Genomic DNA, 15,796 nt, shown 5'->3' with positions numbered 1-15,796 from the left:
GCGTGGCAAACCCAAAAACCAACACATACACACACACAACAAAAAACAAAAAAGGGAGAGAATATGTTCCAGATTAATTCACACTGAGAGGGAAAAAAAAGATGATGCCTAAATAGATGCCTGATCTTGAACCAGGAGATAAAACGCTACTATGTAAAGCGTATTATTGAGATAACTGGCAAAATGTGAATATGGGCTTTATATGATAGTATTGAATGAAAGTTACATTTCTTGAATTTTATAATTGAATTATGACTACAAAAAGGGCAGGGAAGCCTGGCTTGCTTCAATCCATGGGGTCGCAGAGTCGGACACGACTGAGCGACTGAACTGAAGAGATAGTCCTGGGGCTTCCCAGGTGATGCTAGTGGTTAAGAACCAGGCTGCCAATGGGCAGGAGACCTAAGAGAGGTGGGTTTGATCCCTGAGTCAGGAAGATCCCCTGGAGGTGGGCATGGAAACCCACTCCAGTATTCTTGCCCAGAGAATCCCAGTGACACAGGAGTCTGGCAGGCTACAGTCAGTACAGTCGCAAAGAATGGGACAAGACTGAAGTGACTTAACACATACACACACAAAATGAAGAAACTCAAGACTTATTTTGGAAGTAGAACTGACGAGATTGGTTAATTGATAAAGCGAGAAGAGAGTGCTCACTTCGGCAGCACATATACTAAAATTGGAACGATACAGAGAAGAATAGCATGGCCCCTGCGCAAGGATGACACGCAAATTCGTGAAGCGTTCCATATTTTTAAAAATATACAAGCAACTCCTGCAGCTCAATTCCAGAAAAATAAATGACCCAATCAAAAAATGGGCCAAAGAACTAAACAGACATTTCTTCAAAGAAGACATACAGATGGCTAACAAACACATGAAAAGATGCTCAACATCACTCATTATCAGAGAAATGCAAATCAAAACCACAATGAGGTACCATTACATGCCAGTCAGGATGGCTGCTATCCAAAAAGTCTACAAGCAATAAATGCTGGAGAGGGTGTGGAGAAAAGGGAACCCTCTTACACTGCTGGTGGGAATGCAAACTAGTACAGCCGCTATGGAGAACACTGGAGATTTCTTAAAAAACTGGAATTAGAACTGCCATATGACCCAGCAATCCCACTCCTGGGTATACACACCAAGGAAACCAGACCTGAAAGAGACACGTGTACCCCAATGTTCATTGCTATTTATAATAGCCAGGACGCGGAAGCAACCTAGATGCCCATCAGCAGACGAATGGATAAGAAAGCTGTAGTACATACACACCATGGAATATTACTCAGCCATTAAAAAGAATTCATTTGAATCAGTTCTAATGAGATGGATGAAACTGGAGCCCATTATACAGAGTGAAGTAAGCCAGAAAGATAAAGACCAATACAGTATACTAACGTATATATATGGAATTTAGAAAGATGGTAATGATAACCCTATATGCAAAACAGAAAAAGAGACACAGAAGTACAGAACAGAATTTTGGACTCTGTGGGAGAAAGCGAGGGTGGGATGTTTCGAGAGAACAGCATGTATATCATCAAGGGTGAAACAGATCACCAGCCCAGGCTGGATGCATGAAATGGGTGCTCGGGCCTGGTGCACTGGGAAGACCCAGAGGAATCGGGTGGAGAGGGAGGTGGGAGGGGGGATCGGGATGGGGAGTGTATGTGGATCCATGGCTGATTCATGTCAGTGTATGACAGGGGCCACTGCAATGTTGTAGAGTTATTAGTCCAACTAATAAAAATAAATGGAAAAAAAGAAAAATAAAAATAAAACTGACTTTAAGATAAAAAAAAAAAAGCGAGAAATCACTTACGTAAACCCTCCCCCGAAGGCCCAAGTTAGCCCCGCCCTTTCCCTGGTGTTCCAAGAGGAGGAAGTGAGGAAACGGAAGCAACCGCCAAGTTACCGGCAAGCTTCCGGTCTGGCGTCGCAAAGAGGCCGTAAATTGAACTCTGTTTGGCCCCTCCCCCACAATGGGCGGTCCTAGAGAGTGACAAAAACCAATGGCAAGCGACTCGTCAGGCACTCACCCAATGGCTCTGGAACTGGGCGTGGTTCTTTGCCATGAGGCTTCCTAACGCCGGTACCCGCGTTTCTGCCGAGGTTTGGTGGAATCTCTACAGAGCAAGTGGACTTTAAAGCCAAAGTGCGAGAGCAATACGTGAGGGATGGGCCCCGCACCTGCGAGAGCGGAGCATCGCGGAACTGCTGGGGAGCCGGAGGTGGGCGAGCGGCCTGGGAGGAAGGGATGCGCAGCGTGCCGGAGACAGCAGAACCTAACAGCTTGCTAGCGAGGGGCACGAGAGTGGCCCCTTAGGGCAGAGCTTCATTTCCCCCGATGTTTCCAGCTTAGGATACCGAGACAGGGCTTGCTAAGGGAGATAGAACTTGGCTTTACCTGCAAAGTAGTAAAGCCTATGGACCGTCTCTGTTCGTTAGCTCTACACCTTGAGATTGAAGAGACCCGCCCCCATTCCGTTCCGCGGCTTGGGTCTTTCCCCTAAGTCCTTGTGGACCTTGGGCAGGATTTGCTCCCCTCCTGTATCTAGTTTTGTTCTCCCCACGTGGTGGCAGTCCCGGTGCGCTACAGTAAGGCTCTTCCGGCTATGGAACCATGGACGGGGGCGGAGCCCAGGGCTGCAGGGTAGGAGGTTTGGGATCTCGCAGACCAGGGTTTGAAGCCTGCTCACAGTTTAATCATACCAACTGGAACCACAAGCTCAACGGAGCTTCGTTCAGGTGTTTGTTTTCTGTTAGTATTATTATAAGGATTGAATGATTTATTGAGTATATCCTTCAGAGCCAGTAGGCTCCATCACTGAGCACTTAATGTATACTGATATAGCCTATAAGTCAGGGCTTGCTGGGGCAGGGGGTGCGTTTGTGTAACCTGGCAGGATTTGGATAGAGCAAGAGTGGAGTTGGCATTTGCGACGTTCCAGAACTAACTCAGCAGAAGAGAAGGTCTTGTTACTTGGAAGTACAAGGAGCTCAGTTATTGCTTCCAGGGCCCATTCAGCTACTACCCCTACTGACTCCAAGCAGAGCTATATGCTTGTGCTGTTAGATAGATGGGAACCCTCAACTCAAGGAGTTTTCAGTCTAGAGCTCAGTAAATTCTTTTAACTAAAAATTATTCAGAGTTTTACACAATCCGATTCCTGTTCAAGAGAGACCAGGAGCAGGTGAAGCCTTTACCTGCATCTGGTCCTGGTGGCTCGACAGGCAGTGGATGCGGGGTGTCTGTGATGTCACCCTGGCTTCTCTCTCTCATTGGCCACAGGTGATGGAGTCAGCTCTGCAAGGCACAAGCAAAGAGGGGAAGAAGGAATCCTTAAAGAAACGTAAGATAGCTGGGTCTCCAGGGGAGGGCCTCCTGCAGCCTGTGAAGCTCAGCCGGGCAGAACTGTACAAGGAGCCTACCAATGAGGAGCTCAGTCGCCTTCGGGAGACTGAGAGTCTGTTCCATTCCAGCTTGCTTCGTTTACAGGTACTGTTGGGTGGTTGGGGCTTGGATTAGAGGGATGGGCTGAGACCCTGAGGCTGAAGTGCTACTTTCTCCTGCACCATCTTACAGGTAGAGGAGTTACTAAAGGAAGTGAGGCTGTCACAGAAGAAGAAAGAGCGGATTGATGCTTTCCTACGGGAGGTCAACCAGCGGATCATGAAGGTGCCCTCAACCCCTGAGACAGAGGTAAGTCAAGTAGTGGAGGGAATTGGAAAGCCCAGAAAAGGTTCTCAGGGACCTTGCTATTCTTTGAAGGGGATGGGGTGCTAGGGAGCTCATTCTCACTGCCAGAAGGCTCAGCTGGGAGTGCAGTCACTTATTTGTTCATTCAGCAAACACTTATGTGCCTTGCAGTAGTTGTGTTCTTAGGATGTGTTGTGCTTAGTCGCTCAGTAGTGTCCGATTCTTTGCAACCCCGTGGACTGTAGCCCACCAGGCTCCTCTGTCCATGGGGATTCTCCAGGCGAGAATACTGGAGTGGGTTGCTATGCCCTCCTCCAGGGGTTCTTAGGATACATCAGTGAGCAGAGCAGCCTGTGTTCTAGTGTTGGAATATGGACAATAATATAATGAACATGACAAGTAAACTGTATGGCAGTGTTAGAAAGTGGTGGTAAGCACTATGGAAAAAGGAAGAAGGACACATTAAGGGGCTCATGGGAATATCAGAGGATGAGAGTGGTTGGCAACTTTAAATAGGGTGGTTAAGACTATACTTTCAGGGATCATTTCTATAGTTCCTTACTAGAGAAGTTTCTCTGATCGTGTAGAGCACCCGAAAAAAAAAAAAAAAATAGGGTGGTTGAGGTAGGCCTTACTAAAGTGACACTTGTGTAAAGAAAGTGAGTCAGTCATGTAGATATTTAAGGGAAGAAGAACATTCCAGGAAGGGGAAACAGCCAACACAGAGGCTCAAAGGCAAGAATAGGTCTGGTACTTCCTTGGAATGAGTGAAGGGAAGATAGAAGGAGGTGAGTTTAGGAAGGTAATGGAGGAAGCGGGTATATCATGCAGGGCCTTGTGCACCAGAACAAGGACTTTGAGCTGTTGCTTTGGGGCTTCCCTGGTGGCTTAAATGGTAAAAAATCTGCCTGCAACACAGGAGACCTGAGTTTGATCCCTGGGTTAGGAAGATCGCCTGGAGAAGGGAATGGCAACCTACTCCAGTATTATTGCCTGGAGGATTCCATGGACAAAGGGGCCTGGCAGGGCTACAGTCCACGGGGTTGCCAAGAGTCGGATACAACTGAGGGACTAACACTTTGGGTGAGCTGGGGATAACGACAATGTTTTGTTTTTGTTTTGTTTTGTTGTTGTTGTTTTATAAAGTGATTCTGTGATCTAACTTCAGTTTTAAGAAGTTCACCCAGACTATTAAAAGTAGAATGGAGGGGAACAAAGATGAAATCAGGGAGACTAGTTAGGAACCTGTTGTGCAGTAATCCACTGCAAAATGCCTCCGACTAGGATAGAGTAGAGAAGTGATCAGCGTCTGGATACCTTTTGAAAGTGAAATGGGTGTTTGTTTCCTCTTAACCTTTATTTATTTATTTGGCTGCACTGGGTCTTAGTGGTGGCATGCTCACCCTTAGTTGCAGCTTGTGTGATCTAGTTCCCTGACCAGGGATTGAACCCATACCCCCTGCATTGGGAGTGCAGAATCTTAGCCACTGTACCATCAGGGAAGTCCCCAAATGGGAGTTCTTAACAGAAATGAGTCAAGGTGATTTAAACATTTTTAGCTTGAGCAGCTAGTATGGAGTTGCCTTAATGGGGAAGACATATTTATAGGAAGATCAGGAGTTTGGTTTCAGACGTTTTGACATGCTGAATTTGAGATGTCTACTAGACATTAAGGGGATGTGTTAGGAAGGTAATCAAATATGTGTCACTGTCTCTGTTTCCGCAGCTGACCAACCAGGCATGGCTCCCAGATGGGGTTCAAGTCCCTATCCACCAAGTGCCCTATGCTGTGAAGGGCCGTTTCCATTTCCTGCCCCCAGCCCAGGTCACTGTTGTGGGAAGTTACCTTCTGGGCACCTGCATCCGGCCGGACATCAATGTGGATGTGGCACTGACCATACCCAGGGTAAGATCCAGAGTTTGGGATGGAGAGGTCTGCCATTCCACCACCTACAAATCCTGGATCCCTTTCTTTTTCCCACCTCCCATTTGCCAGAGGATTGAAATTTGAATTTTGAATCTAAAGAACAGACCACTGCAGTTGTCCTGACGGAGCAGCACTTTGCCTTCCTCATCCAAGATATGGTGTTGCTGGCCTTGACTTTGGCATCCTCGCCAGCAGATGGGGTTGCCAAGCTTTGCTCTCACCTTGGCTTCATCTTGGCCCCCAAGTCCTCCATCAGCAAACAATTAAGCGACTTGGCCGTCTCTCTCTCTTCTCCTGCCCCCCTCCAGGAGATCCTACAGGACAAGGATGGGCTGAACCAGCGCTATTTCCGCAAGCGTGCCCTCTACCTGGCCCACTTGGCTCACCACCTGGCCAAGGACCCACTTTTCGGCAGTGTTCGCTTTTCCTACACCAATGGCTGCCACCTGAAACCCTCGCTGCTGCTGCGGCCTCATGGTAGGAGGCACACGTTGGGTGGAAGGCACAGCATGGGGTGATGGACAGATCTGGTAGGGGAGGCACAGGGGCCTTAAGTCCATGGTGAGAGAAGACTTGGGCCTCAGGTCTCAGGGGAAAGGTATTGGGACCTCAAATCCTGAGGTGGGCAGGCATGGGACCCTTGTGGGGGGATAGTGCAGGGGCTTCTCTGACTCCAGGACAGCTGCAGGGTCTCAGCATCACCCGTCTCCCCCCAGGGAAGGATGAGCGTTTGGTCACCGTCCGTCTGCATCCCTGCCCTCCACCCAACTTCTTCCGCCCGTGCCGCCTGCTGCCATCCAAGAGCAACGTGCGCTCTGCCTGGTACCAAGGGCAAAGTCCTTCGGGGGATGGTGAGTAGACAGTGGTGTCAAGGCTGGGTTGGAGGAAAGGGTATTGTGGGGCCCTCTCCTCTCATGGTCCCCCTTTCCTCCCACAGGTAGCCCAGAACCCCCCACCCCCCACTACAACACATGGATCCTGCAGGACACGGCCCTTGAATCCCATGTGCAGCTGTTGTCAGCTGTGCTGGGCTCAGCCTCAGGACTAAAGGACGGAGTGGCACTCCTGAAGGTCTGGCTGCGGCAGCGGGAACTGGACAAGGTGAGCTGGAAATGGCCCGGTTTCCCCGGGCCTCGCTGAGTGGTGGGCTGGCTCTGAGCTTCAGCCTCTCCATCCCCTTCTCCCTCAGGGCCTGGGAGGATTCAGCGGGTTCCTTGTCTCCATGGTGGTGGCCTTCCTCGTGTCCACACGCAAGATCCACACCACCATGAGCGGCTACCAGGTGCTGAGAAGCACCCTGCAGTTTCTGGGTGAGGCGGCTGGACTCGGAAAGGCCAAGGGTCCTGATCATCCCCATCAGGGATCATTTGGTTTATTGTCCTCAGACAGAGGAGTAAAGCGAACCTCTGAGTCAGACAGTTGCAGTCACCTGTCTGGAGGGTGGGTGTCACAGGGACTGGGTCCTTAGAAAGGGGGATACCTTCTGACACCACCACCTTCTCTGGTTCATTTCAGCCAGTACAGATCTGACCGTCAACGGGGTCAGTTTATGCTTCAGCTCAGATCCCTCTCTGGTGAGTAGGGCGGTGGAGTCTGGTCTTCCCAGGTGGCGCTAGTGGTAAAGAACCTGCCTGCCAATGCAGGAAACATAAGAGACAAGGGTTTGATCCCTGGGTTGGGAAGATCCCCTGGAGGAGGCCATGGCAACCCACTCCAGTATTCTTGCCTGGAGAATCCCATGGATAGAGGAGCCTGGTGGGCTAGTCCACGGGATCACAAAGAGTCGGACACGACTGAAGCAGCTTACCACGCACACACAAGTCGGCCCGGAGCCCTGAAGTTAAGGCCCAGCCCTGACTGGCTTCTCTCTCCCTCTCCCAGCCGGCCCTGGCTGACTTCCACCAGGCCTTCCCTGTTGTCTTCCTGGACTCCTCGGGCCGTCTCAACCTCTGTGCTGATGTCACTGCTTCCACTTACCACCAGGTACCAGTTGTCTCCCAGTGTCCCAGCCCAGACCCTGTCCCTTCTGCCAGCACCAGGGCACCAGTAACTCCTCTCTAAAGCCTGTCTCTGTGTCTGGGCCCTGGGTTCAGTAAGGGGAGAGAGTAGTGCTGCTGGTCTCACGTGGCGGGTTCCTTGCTTGCTCCGTGACCCCAGGTGCAGCATGAGGCTCGGTTGTCTATGGCGCTCCTGGACAGCAAAGCTGACGATGGGTTCCAGCTGCTCTTGATGACTCCCAAACCCATGATCCGGGCTTTTGACCACATCCTGCAGTGAGTTTCAGGGTGATGTGTCAGTGAGTCCTGTTGCCTCAGGGCTAGTGAGGGGGCTGAGATCTTCCAACTGGTACTCTGATCCATCTCCCTAGTGATGGTGGGGGTGATACCTGGGGCCAGCAGTACTTGATGCCCCCTCTTTGTCCCTCCCTGCCCCCACACCCCCCAGCCTCCGTCCACTGAGTCGCTTGCAGGCAGCGTGTCACCGGCTGAAGCTGTGGCCAGAGCTTCAGGATCTCGGTGGGGACTATGTCTCAGCAGCTTTGGGCCCACTCACCACCCTCCTGGAGCAGGGCCTGGGGTCCCGGCTGCAGCTGCTGGCCCACTCTCGGCCCCCAGTCTCAGAGGTGAGGTGGGGTGGGGTGGGGAGTTTCTGGGACTGAGAGAGGAGGACCCTGGGGCCCAGGGGATACACAAGATACACCATCCCTCTACCTAGAAAGGGGGTTTCCTGACCCAGCTGGGGGCACTTGGACTGAGCTCGGCCTCTCTACACCCTGCAGTGGGACATTAGCCAGGAGCCACCAAAGCATAGAGATCCGGGTGTCCTGACCCTGGGATTGCTCCTCCGGCCTGAGGGGCTGACCAGTGTTCTTGAGCTGGGTCCTGAGGCTGACCAGCCTGAGGTGAGGAGCTGGGGGTCTCAGGGGTGATTTTGCCCTGTCTTGGGAAGCCCAGCGTGTGCGCTGGCAGGAGTGGGGTGGACTATCCTCTTGCCCCCTGGCTCGAGGCCTGTCGGGAGATTTCTGACAGAACCCCTTCACTGTTGTTCTCTCCTACCGTCATCGTCTTCTCCCTAGGCTGCCGACTTCCGCCAGTTCTGGGGCTCTCGGTCCGAGCTTCGGCGTTTCCAGGATGGAGCCATTCGGGAAGCTGTGGTCTGGGAGGCTGCGTCTATGGCCCAGAAGCGTCTCATTCCCCACCAAGTGGTCACTCATCTCTTGGCACTGTGAGTGTTAGCATCTGAATGCCAGGATGCGGGCATGGGCTGTGGAGCCTTTTAGGAGGCTCTGGCCCAAGCTTTTGGGGTGAGCTGCTCATATCCAGCAGCTCTCTGCCTGGCCCCCACTGCCCACACTCTCTGTGCCCCTTTTCCAGCCACGCTGACATTCCAGATACCTGTGTCCACTATACGGGGGGCCTCCTGGACGCGCTGATCCAAGGCCTGAAAGAGGTGAGGGCCCTGGTTCAGAGCTGGGGTCAAGGCTAGGGACGGTTGGGTGAGTAGCCTGTGTGGCTGGATTTGGTGGGGGCGGGAATGGGGCTGGAGAGCCGCCCTGACCTTAGCCAGGCTGCACTTCCCTGAGTGTCCAGCAGGGGGCCCTCTGGCTCTGCGGCAGCAGCAGGGCTGCCTCCTGGTTCGTCCGGCTCTCCTGTGAGGTCCTGCCCTGCCGATTGTCTTTTCTCCTCCCCTCAGACCTCCAGCACCGGTGAGGAGGCCCTGGCAGCTGCAGTGCGTTGCTACGACGACCTCAGCCGCCTGCTGTGGGGCCTGGATGGTCTGCCGCTGACCGTGTCTGCCGTGCAGGGCGCTCACCCTGTGCTGCGCTATACTGAGGTCAGGAGCAGGGAGCCCCTTCCGCTGGGTGACACCCCCCTCTGCCTCACTCATCCAGTACTCTCCCTTCCAGCGCCCTGACTCTGGGCACCGCCTCCCCGTCCTCTTCCTCAGCCGCCCTTCTCCCGCAGGTGTTCCCGCCAACCCCAGTCCGTCCAGCCCACTCCTTCCATGAGCAGCTGCGAGAGCGGGCCTCGCTCTTGCCCCGGCCTGACAAGCCCTGCCCAGCCTACGTGGAGCCCATGACTGGTGAGGGAGTGCTTGCAAGGGGCCCAAAGGGACCGCCCTCCACCCCCGGCCGTAGGCTGAGGCCTCCCCCTCCTCTCCACAGTGGTGTGCCACCTGGAGGGCAGTGGGCAGTGGCCACAGGATGCCGAGGCCATTCGCAGGGTCCGTGCCGCCTTCCAGCTGCGCCTGGCGGAGCTGCTGACTCAGCAGCACGGGCTGCCATGCCGCGCCACGGCCACGCACACCGACGTCCTCAAGGTTCGGCGGGCGCTGGGCAGGGATACCGGGGGAGGAAGGGACGGGGTGTCAGGGTGCCCCCTCTCCCACCCCCTCCCCTCTTCCCACAGGACGGGTTTGTGTTCCGGATCCGTGTGGCCTACCAGCGGGAGCCGCAGATCCTGAAAGAGACACGGAGCCCCGAGGGGATGGTCTCGCTGAGGGACACCCCCGCCTCCCTCCGCCTCGAGAGGGACACGAGGCAGTTGCCCCTGCTCACCAGCGCCTTGCATGGGTAAGGCCACCTGCACAGGCTCTCAGAGACCCTCTCCCAGTCCCTCCTGGTCGCCTGGCCATCTGTCTGCGGAGTTAGGCCAGTTAGGGATGTGAGTGCTGGGCTGGAGTCAGGCAAGTGCTAGAAGTGCTAGGATTCTGGCCCTGCCAAAAACTTAACTGGCTTTGTCCCTTGAGCCCAAATCCCCCCCGACACACCTGATTTTTCTCATCTGTAAAATGGTAATCATGCTAGGAACAACCTCTTGCGGTTATGAAGACATGAGATCATACATGTATGATCATATAGCACATTAGCACAGAGGCCAGTGTTGAGTGAACTTGAGTGAACAGTTGGGCTGAAAGTCTATCTTTGGGAGAACGCAGTAGTTAGCAGTGATGGTGCTGCAGTGCTTGCTGCCCTGGAGTACTTGCCAGACGATCTTCGGGTCTGAGGAGGCTGCGCTCTGGGGTTTGAAGTCAATAAAAAGGAGCTGCCACAATTTTTGTACTGCTGTTTGTCAAGATGTCACTTACATGGAACTTAAAAACCTCCTGAAGTCCAAAAAAATTATGTTAATTGATAGAGAACCATGGGAAATTCGTGAGTATGGAAAAATCCCCGGGTCCATCAATATACCATTGGATGATGTAGGTGAAGCTCTACAGATGAACCCAAAAGACTTCAAGGAGAAGTACCAAGAAGTAAAGCCATCCAAATCTGACAATCTAGTGTTTTCTTGTTTAGCTGGAGTGAGAAGCAAGAAGGCTGTGGTCACAGCAAAGGCTCTGGGCTTTAACAGTGCTGAACACTATGCTGGAGGATGGAAGGAATGGGCAACCTATGAACTTTCAGAGAAGAAACAAGGAAATTGAATTTTGGAATACAAGCTGACCGTTTCCTTGTGTCCATGCAGCCCAGAATAGTGGAATAAGCAAAAGAATAAAAATGTAGCCCTGGAACCACTGGTTAATGGGAAAGGGATTTTGTATAAGTCAAAAAAAAAAGAAAGTCTGTCCTTGGGCCCAAGTGCCTGCGCCTCACTGCCTCTACCCTTTTCTTCCCACAGGCTCCAGCAGCAGCACCCAGCCTTCTCAGCTGTGGCTCGGCTGGCCAAGCGGTGGGTGCGTGCCCAGCTCCTGGGTGGGGAGGTCACCGATGAGAGCCTGGACCTGGTGGCTGCTGCCCTGTTCCTGCACCCTGAGCCCTTCACCCCTCCCAGGTGATGCCCTCCACCTTTCCCCTAGCCAGGAAGCTCCCCTGGGGTCAGCTGTCATCCTTGCTGCCTCAGTCCACATGGGAGAGGCGACCGAACCTAGGGGCAGAAGGGGTTCTAAGACACCCCCATCCCCCGCAGTCCAGACTAAGGGCTCGAGGCTCCCCAGACTGGGGGGGGCTGGGCACGTGGCTGGGTCCCTGACACTCTGCTCACTCCTTCCTCTCAGCTCCCCCCAGGTCGGCTTCCTCCGGTTCCTTTTCCTGATGTCAACCTTCGATTGGAAGAACAACCCCCTAATTGTCAACCTCAACAATGAGCTCACTGGTAAGCGGTACGATGAGAGTCAGACTACCGGAAGAACTACCGTTTGTGGGTTGCAGAGGCGGGCAGGCAAGGGTTTTCCCTGTCAGCCTGTTAGGTTTTCTCTCTGCTTACCGCACCTGGGATGTCTGTTCCTGATTCTGGCTGCCTAGGGATGGGGAAATGTTAAGGAGGAAGAGGACCAGATCCAGCCTTCAGGGAGCTGTGAGGCTGTAGAGATGTGGTTTGCCCACGTAATGATCAGAAACAGAACGCACTGGGGGCAGTGAGCAGGCTACCTAGGGGACTGGAGGGAAGAAGAGGGACTCTGCAAACTAGGTCAGAAGTCTTAAGGTGGACCAGGGAACTATGTAGGTGGGAGTAGGTGCCCAGACCTCAAAGTGTGAGTGATGACTTCTGTTTGTAACGTGAGGAACTCCTGGTCCCAGCAGAGAGGAGGGTGTCAGCTTTCTAATTCCCCAGGTGTGTGGGAGCCCAGGGGAGGAGGGGGCCAGGGGCAGGCCTCAGCTTGTGCAGGCCCGGAAACCAGACCAGGATGCCAGGCAGTGGAAAATTCTGCTTTGGGCCCAGGCTGGAAGTTTACCACCCTGCCTGATTGAGGCAGATGCGGTGTCCCTTTCATCACTTAGGCCATGTTGGGGATGTTGGAGACTCCCTGTGGTGGGCACAGTGGGAGGACTTGGAGCAGTAGGGGGTGTCTGGGGAGAGTGGTCAGCTGACCCAGGACCCCCTCTAATTCACAGCAGAAGAGCAGGTGGAGATCCGCAGTGTCTTCCTGGCAACCCGGGCAAAGCTCCCCGTCATGGTCATTGTTACCCCCCAAGATCGCAAAAGCTCCGTGTGGACACAGGATGGACCCTCGCCCCAGGTTTCGTTGCATTCTTGCTCCCAAATGTGTAGTTTTCTCCCTCAAGGAAAAAGCAGGCCCAGCCTGGGCTAAGAGAGACCCGTGGTCAGGTCTGACCTGCATAACCTGTGTGTGCCTCCCCAGATCCTCCACCAGCTTGTGGTCCTGGCAGCCGAGGCCTTACCTGTCCTAGAGAAGCAGCTTATGGATCCCCGGGGGCCCGGAGACATCAGGGTAAGCCCCTGACCCAGACTGACTCCGAGGGCTCGGGGGGCTCTGCCTTTGAGCCATGGAAGCCCAGAGTTCTTGGGCCCTTGTTTGGTGAGACTGAATTCAGAGAAGGCACCATAGCTGCCTACGGTGCCTGGCTGTGGAGGCTGGAGGAGAACCGTGGCCCCAGCTTCGCTCTTGTAGCCCACGATCCTCCTGGGGAACCCAAGCTGCCACCAGCTGGGTCCTGGTGTTCCCCCCTTGAAATGAGCATGTGGGCCCCTAATGGGGGGTCAGACAGAAGGGAAGGAAGAAAGCAGAGTGGGCCTGTGGAGGGGTTTGCGGTCCAGTTTCCAGCTCCCCAGTGGGCACTGCTGAGCCCTCCCTGCCCTTCAGACGGTGTTCCGGCCACCATTGGACATGTACGACGTGCTGATCCGCCTGGCCCCCCGCCACATCCCCCGGCACCGCCAGGCTGTGGACTCGCCGGCTGCCTCCTTCTGCCGGGGCCTGCTCACTGAGCCAGGGCCCTCCTCTCTCATGCCCGTGCTGGGCTATGATCCACCTCAGCTCTACTTGGCACAGCTCAGGGTAGGTCCTTGAGGGCTGGCTGGCCCTGGGGAGGAGGCTTCCAGGTGAGCTGGGGCCGTGGCATTGGCTCTCAGGTTCCCACCTGTAGTCTTTTTCCGGTCCTGCTCTTTCCTAGGAGGCCTTCGGACACCTGGCTCTTTTCTTCTATGACCAGCATGGCGGAGAGGTGATCGGTGTCCTCTGGAAGCCCACCAGCTTCCAGCCCCAGCCCTTCAAGGTGAGCTGGCTGGTGACAGTTGTCTGTTCCTGAGTGTGCACATGTGTTCTGTGTGGGCGTGTGTGTCTGTGGCTCCACAGGTGACCCTGTGTCAGGCGTGAAGCGTGTGTGTCTCGGTGTCTCTGCGTATGCCTCTCATGACACTTCAATCCACGTGTCTCTGGCCCCCCCAGGCCTCCAACACAAAGGGACGCATGGTGGTGTCTCAAGGCGGGGAGCCAGTGATGGTGCCCAATGTTGAAGCCATCCTGGAGGACTTTGCCATCCTGGGCGAAGGCCTGGTCCAGGCTGTGGAGGCCCGAAGTGAGAGGTGGACCGTGTGACCTCCAGCCTAGGAGCAAGCTCGATGGACAGACCTCTGGAGCAAGATGTCAGTGGCTTGACCACCCTCACTGTGGATAGACCCTCCAAGGAGGGCTTGCTGGCCCGAGCACGCTGCCTTGTCCCCAACAAATCCCCGTCCTGATTTCCTGTCTGATGCCCCAGCACTGGGACAGGGGCTATGGTGTCCCGTGCAGTCCCCTGGACCTGACCAGAAGAGAACTGGGAATCAGCTCAGAGGGGACACCGAGTGAGCCCAGGAAATCCAGCTACTTGTCAGCCTGGTCTGGGCCTTGTTTTCCTTCCCAGGTTGCTCCTAGAAGTCCAGAGAAGAGACTGTGTGCCCGGGGCTGAGGCTCTGTCCCCACCCCTCTGCCGGGATGTGGGCCTTGACCTCAGTACGCTCTTGGCTGCAGCGTCAGGGCTTTTACACGGGGCCAGGAGAAGGCGTGGCACTGCCCGAGTCACAGCGGCAGCACCGAGCAGCGCGGAGGGGGCTTCAGGGGGTGAAGGGGCACAGTGCCCTCGGGATGGTCCTGCTGCTTCCCGGGGTGGGGACATGGAAAAGCTCAGAAAACAGGGAGGGGCCGGCTGGGCGAAGTGGTGAGAGGGACTGGTAGTCCCCCATCCAGGAGAGATGCAAAAAGCGCTCAGTGCTGCCCTGGCCTCTGGTGTCGGCGGCTCTGTGCTCCCACCTTGAGGGTGCAGAGGTGAGTGGGACCAAGACCTGCTCTCCAGGAGCTCCAGGGCCCCGAGGGAGGGGGTGCTGCTTCCCTTCAGCCTGGTCCACACCCCCCTCCCAGCAGCCTCTCCCTAATCCTGGCTGTTTTTCCAGATTCAGCTCAAACAGTGACTCCTCCTTAAACCCTTCCCTCGCCCTCAGCCTAAGGTGCTCTTCCTCTGAAACATCAGAGCAATTACTGTCCATTCACTTCTCTTCACAGTCATGTACAGCGGCATAAACTCTTCTCTTGTCTTAAATTCTGATTTAAAATGAAATCGTTTTTTTAAAAAAAATTGTTTTAAGTTCCCCATGGCCTCAGTTTTTCTGCCTTTTCCATGTGGTTTCGACCTTGTCACCTGCAGGTCAGCTCTTTGGGGGCAGAAAATATATTTGAACAGATTTCATGACAGCTAGTACAGTGCTCTACCCAAGCAGAATGCAGGTGTGGGCAGAAGGGGCCCCTAGCTCAGGCAGATGGAGGGCAGGGCAGGCCCTCAGAAGACCTTCAAGGAAAAGAGAATCCTGATTTGTGATCTCTGCCTAGATGGGTAAGGTTTTGATGGTGAAAGGCCTGAGAAGTAATAAAAAGTTGATGTTGGGAATTCCCTGATTGGTCCAGTGCTTAGGACTCCACAGTGGTTAGGTCTCACAGCCAACAGCCCAGGTTCAATCCCTGGTCAGGCAGAGAACTAAAATCTCATGAGTTGCGCAGCGCGGCCAAGGAAAAAAAAGTTGATGTTTATTGAGTGTGTACCTAATAAGGGCTGGGTGCGCTTTGTTATTTTCCATATCTTACATAAGGAAATTGATCGTACAGTCATACCAGCCCTATGAAGTACTGCTTTTCCTCATTATCCTCATATTCTGAGTGAGGGAACAGGTTCAGCAACAGGCGGGGGCCTGTTTGTAGAGGGACTTTAATGCTTGGCTAGCTGGCTTTATCCTCAAGATGCTTAACCACACACGGGAACTCTGATTTCCAGTTCTGTCCCAGTTCTGTCCGTCTTGTGAATCTGTGTCGGTCCCTGCCTGTCACTGTGTGGGGCAGCCTGGCCTGGGGCTGAAACCAGCACAGATTACACTGATGGGCTGTGTGAACTGAGGTCTGTGTCCGTCTCCCTCCCTGTGCCATTCATGGACCCCAGACCTCACTGTGCCAGGCTG

At 54.1% G+C, this 15,796-nt stretch overlaps 2 protein-coding genes, 1 non-coding gene and 1 pseudogene across 3 annotated transcripts; all 4 read left to right on the top strand.

Moving 5' to 3' along the window:
* Positions 1-649: 649 nt before the first annotated feature.
* Positions 650-756, top strand: LOC122432178. Its single transcript, XR_006266782.1, has one exon. It is a non-coding gene; the product is annotated as a U6 spliceosomal RNA (small nuclear RNA).
* A 1,291-nt stretch (positions 757-2,047) lies between these two features.
* NOL6 (nucleolar protein 6) lies at positions 2,048-15,242 on the top strand. The gene is made up of 26 exons (XM_043453662.1): positions 2,048-2,234; positions 3,296-3,502; positions 3,590-3,706; positions 5,430-5,609; positions 5,939-6,107; positions 6,347-6,481; positions 6,568-6,731; positions 6,820-6,940; positions 7,146-7,204; positions 7,512-7,613; positions 7,788-7,903; positions 8,076-8,253; positions 8,410-8,532; positions 8,707-8,855; positions 9,005-9,080; positions 9,324-9,464; positions 9,596-9,713; positions 9,796-9,950; positions 10,040-10,203; positions 11,252-11,404; positions 11,628-11,725; positions 12,466-12,590; positions 12,714-12,803; positions 13,176-13,370; positions 13,486-13,587; positions 13,761-15,242. Exons 1-26 carry the CDS (start codon positions 2,181-2,183, stop codon positions 13,908-13,910), a joined length of 3,441 nt encoding a protein of 1,146 aa, XP_043309597.1. The 5' UTR covers positions 2,048-2,180; the 3' UTR covers positions 13,911-15,242.
* On the top strand, positions 4,227-4,315 carry LOC122432163 (annotated as a pseudogene).
* On the top strand, positions 10,239-11,241 carry LOC122431980 (thiosulfate sulfurtransferase/rhodanese-like domain-containing protein 3). The gene has a single exon (XM_043453663.1). The coding sequence runs from the start codon at positions 10,581-10,583 to the stop codon at positions 11,055-11,057; it is 477 nt and encodes a 158-aa protein (XP_043309598.1). The 5' UTR covers positions 10,239-10,580; the 3' UTR covers positions 11,058-11,241.
* Positions 15,243-15,796: the final 554 nt, after the last annotated feature.

Source organism: Cervus canadensis, chromosome 30 (genome assembly GCF_019320065.1).
Source record: "Cervus canadensis isolate Bull #8, Minnesota chromosome 30, ASM1932006v1, whole genome shotgun sequence".
Lineage (NCBI taxonomy): Eukaryota > Metazoa > Chordata > Mammalia > Artiodactyla > Cervidae > Cervus > Cervus canadensis.
The sequence above is the reverse complement of the archived record's forward strand: the minus strand, read 5'-3'. Positions and strand labels throughout refer to the sequence as shown.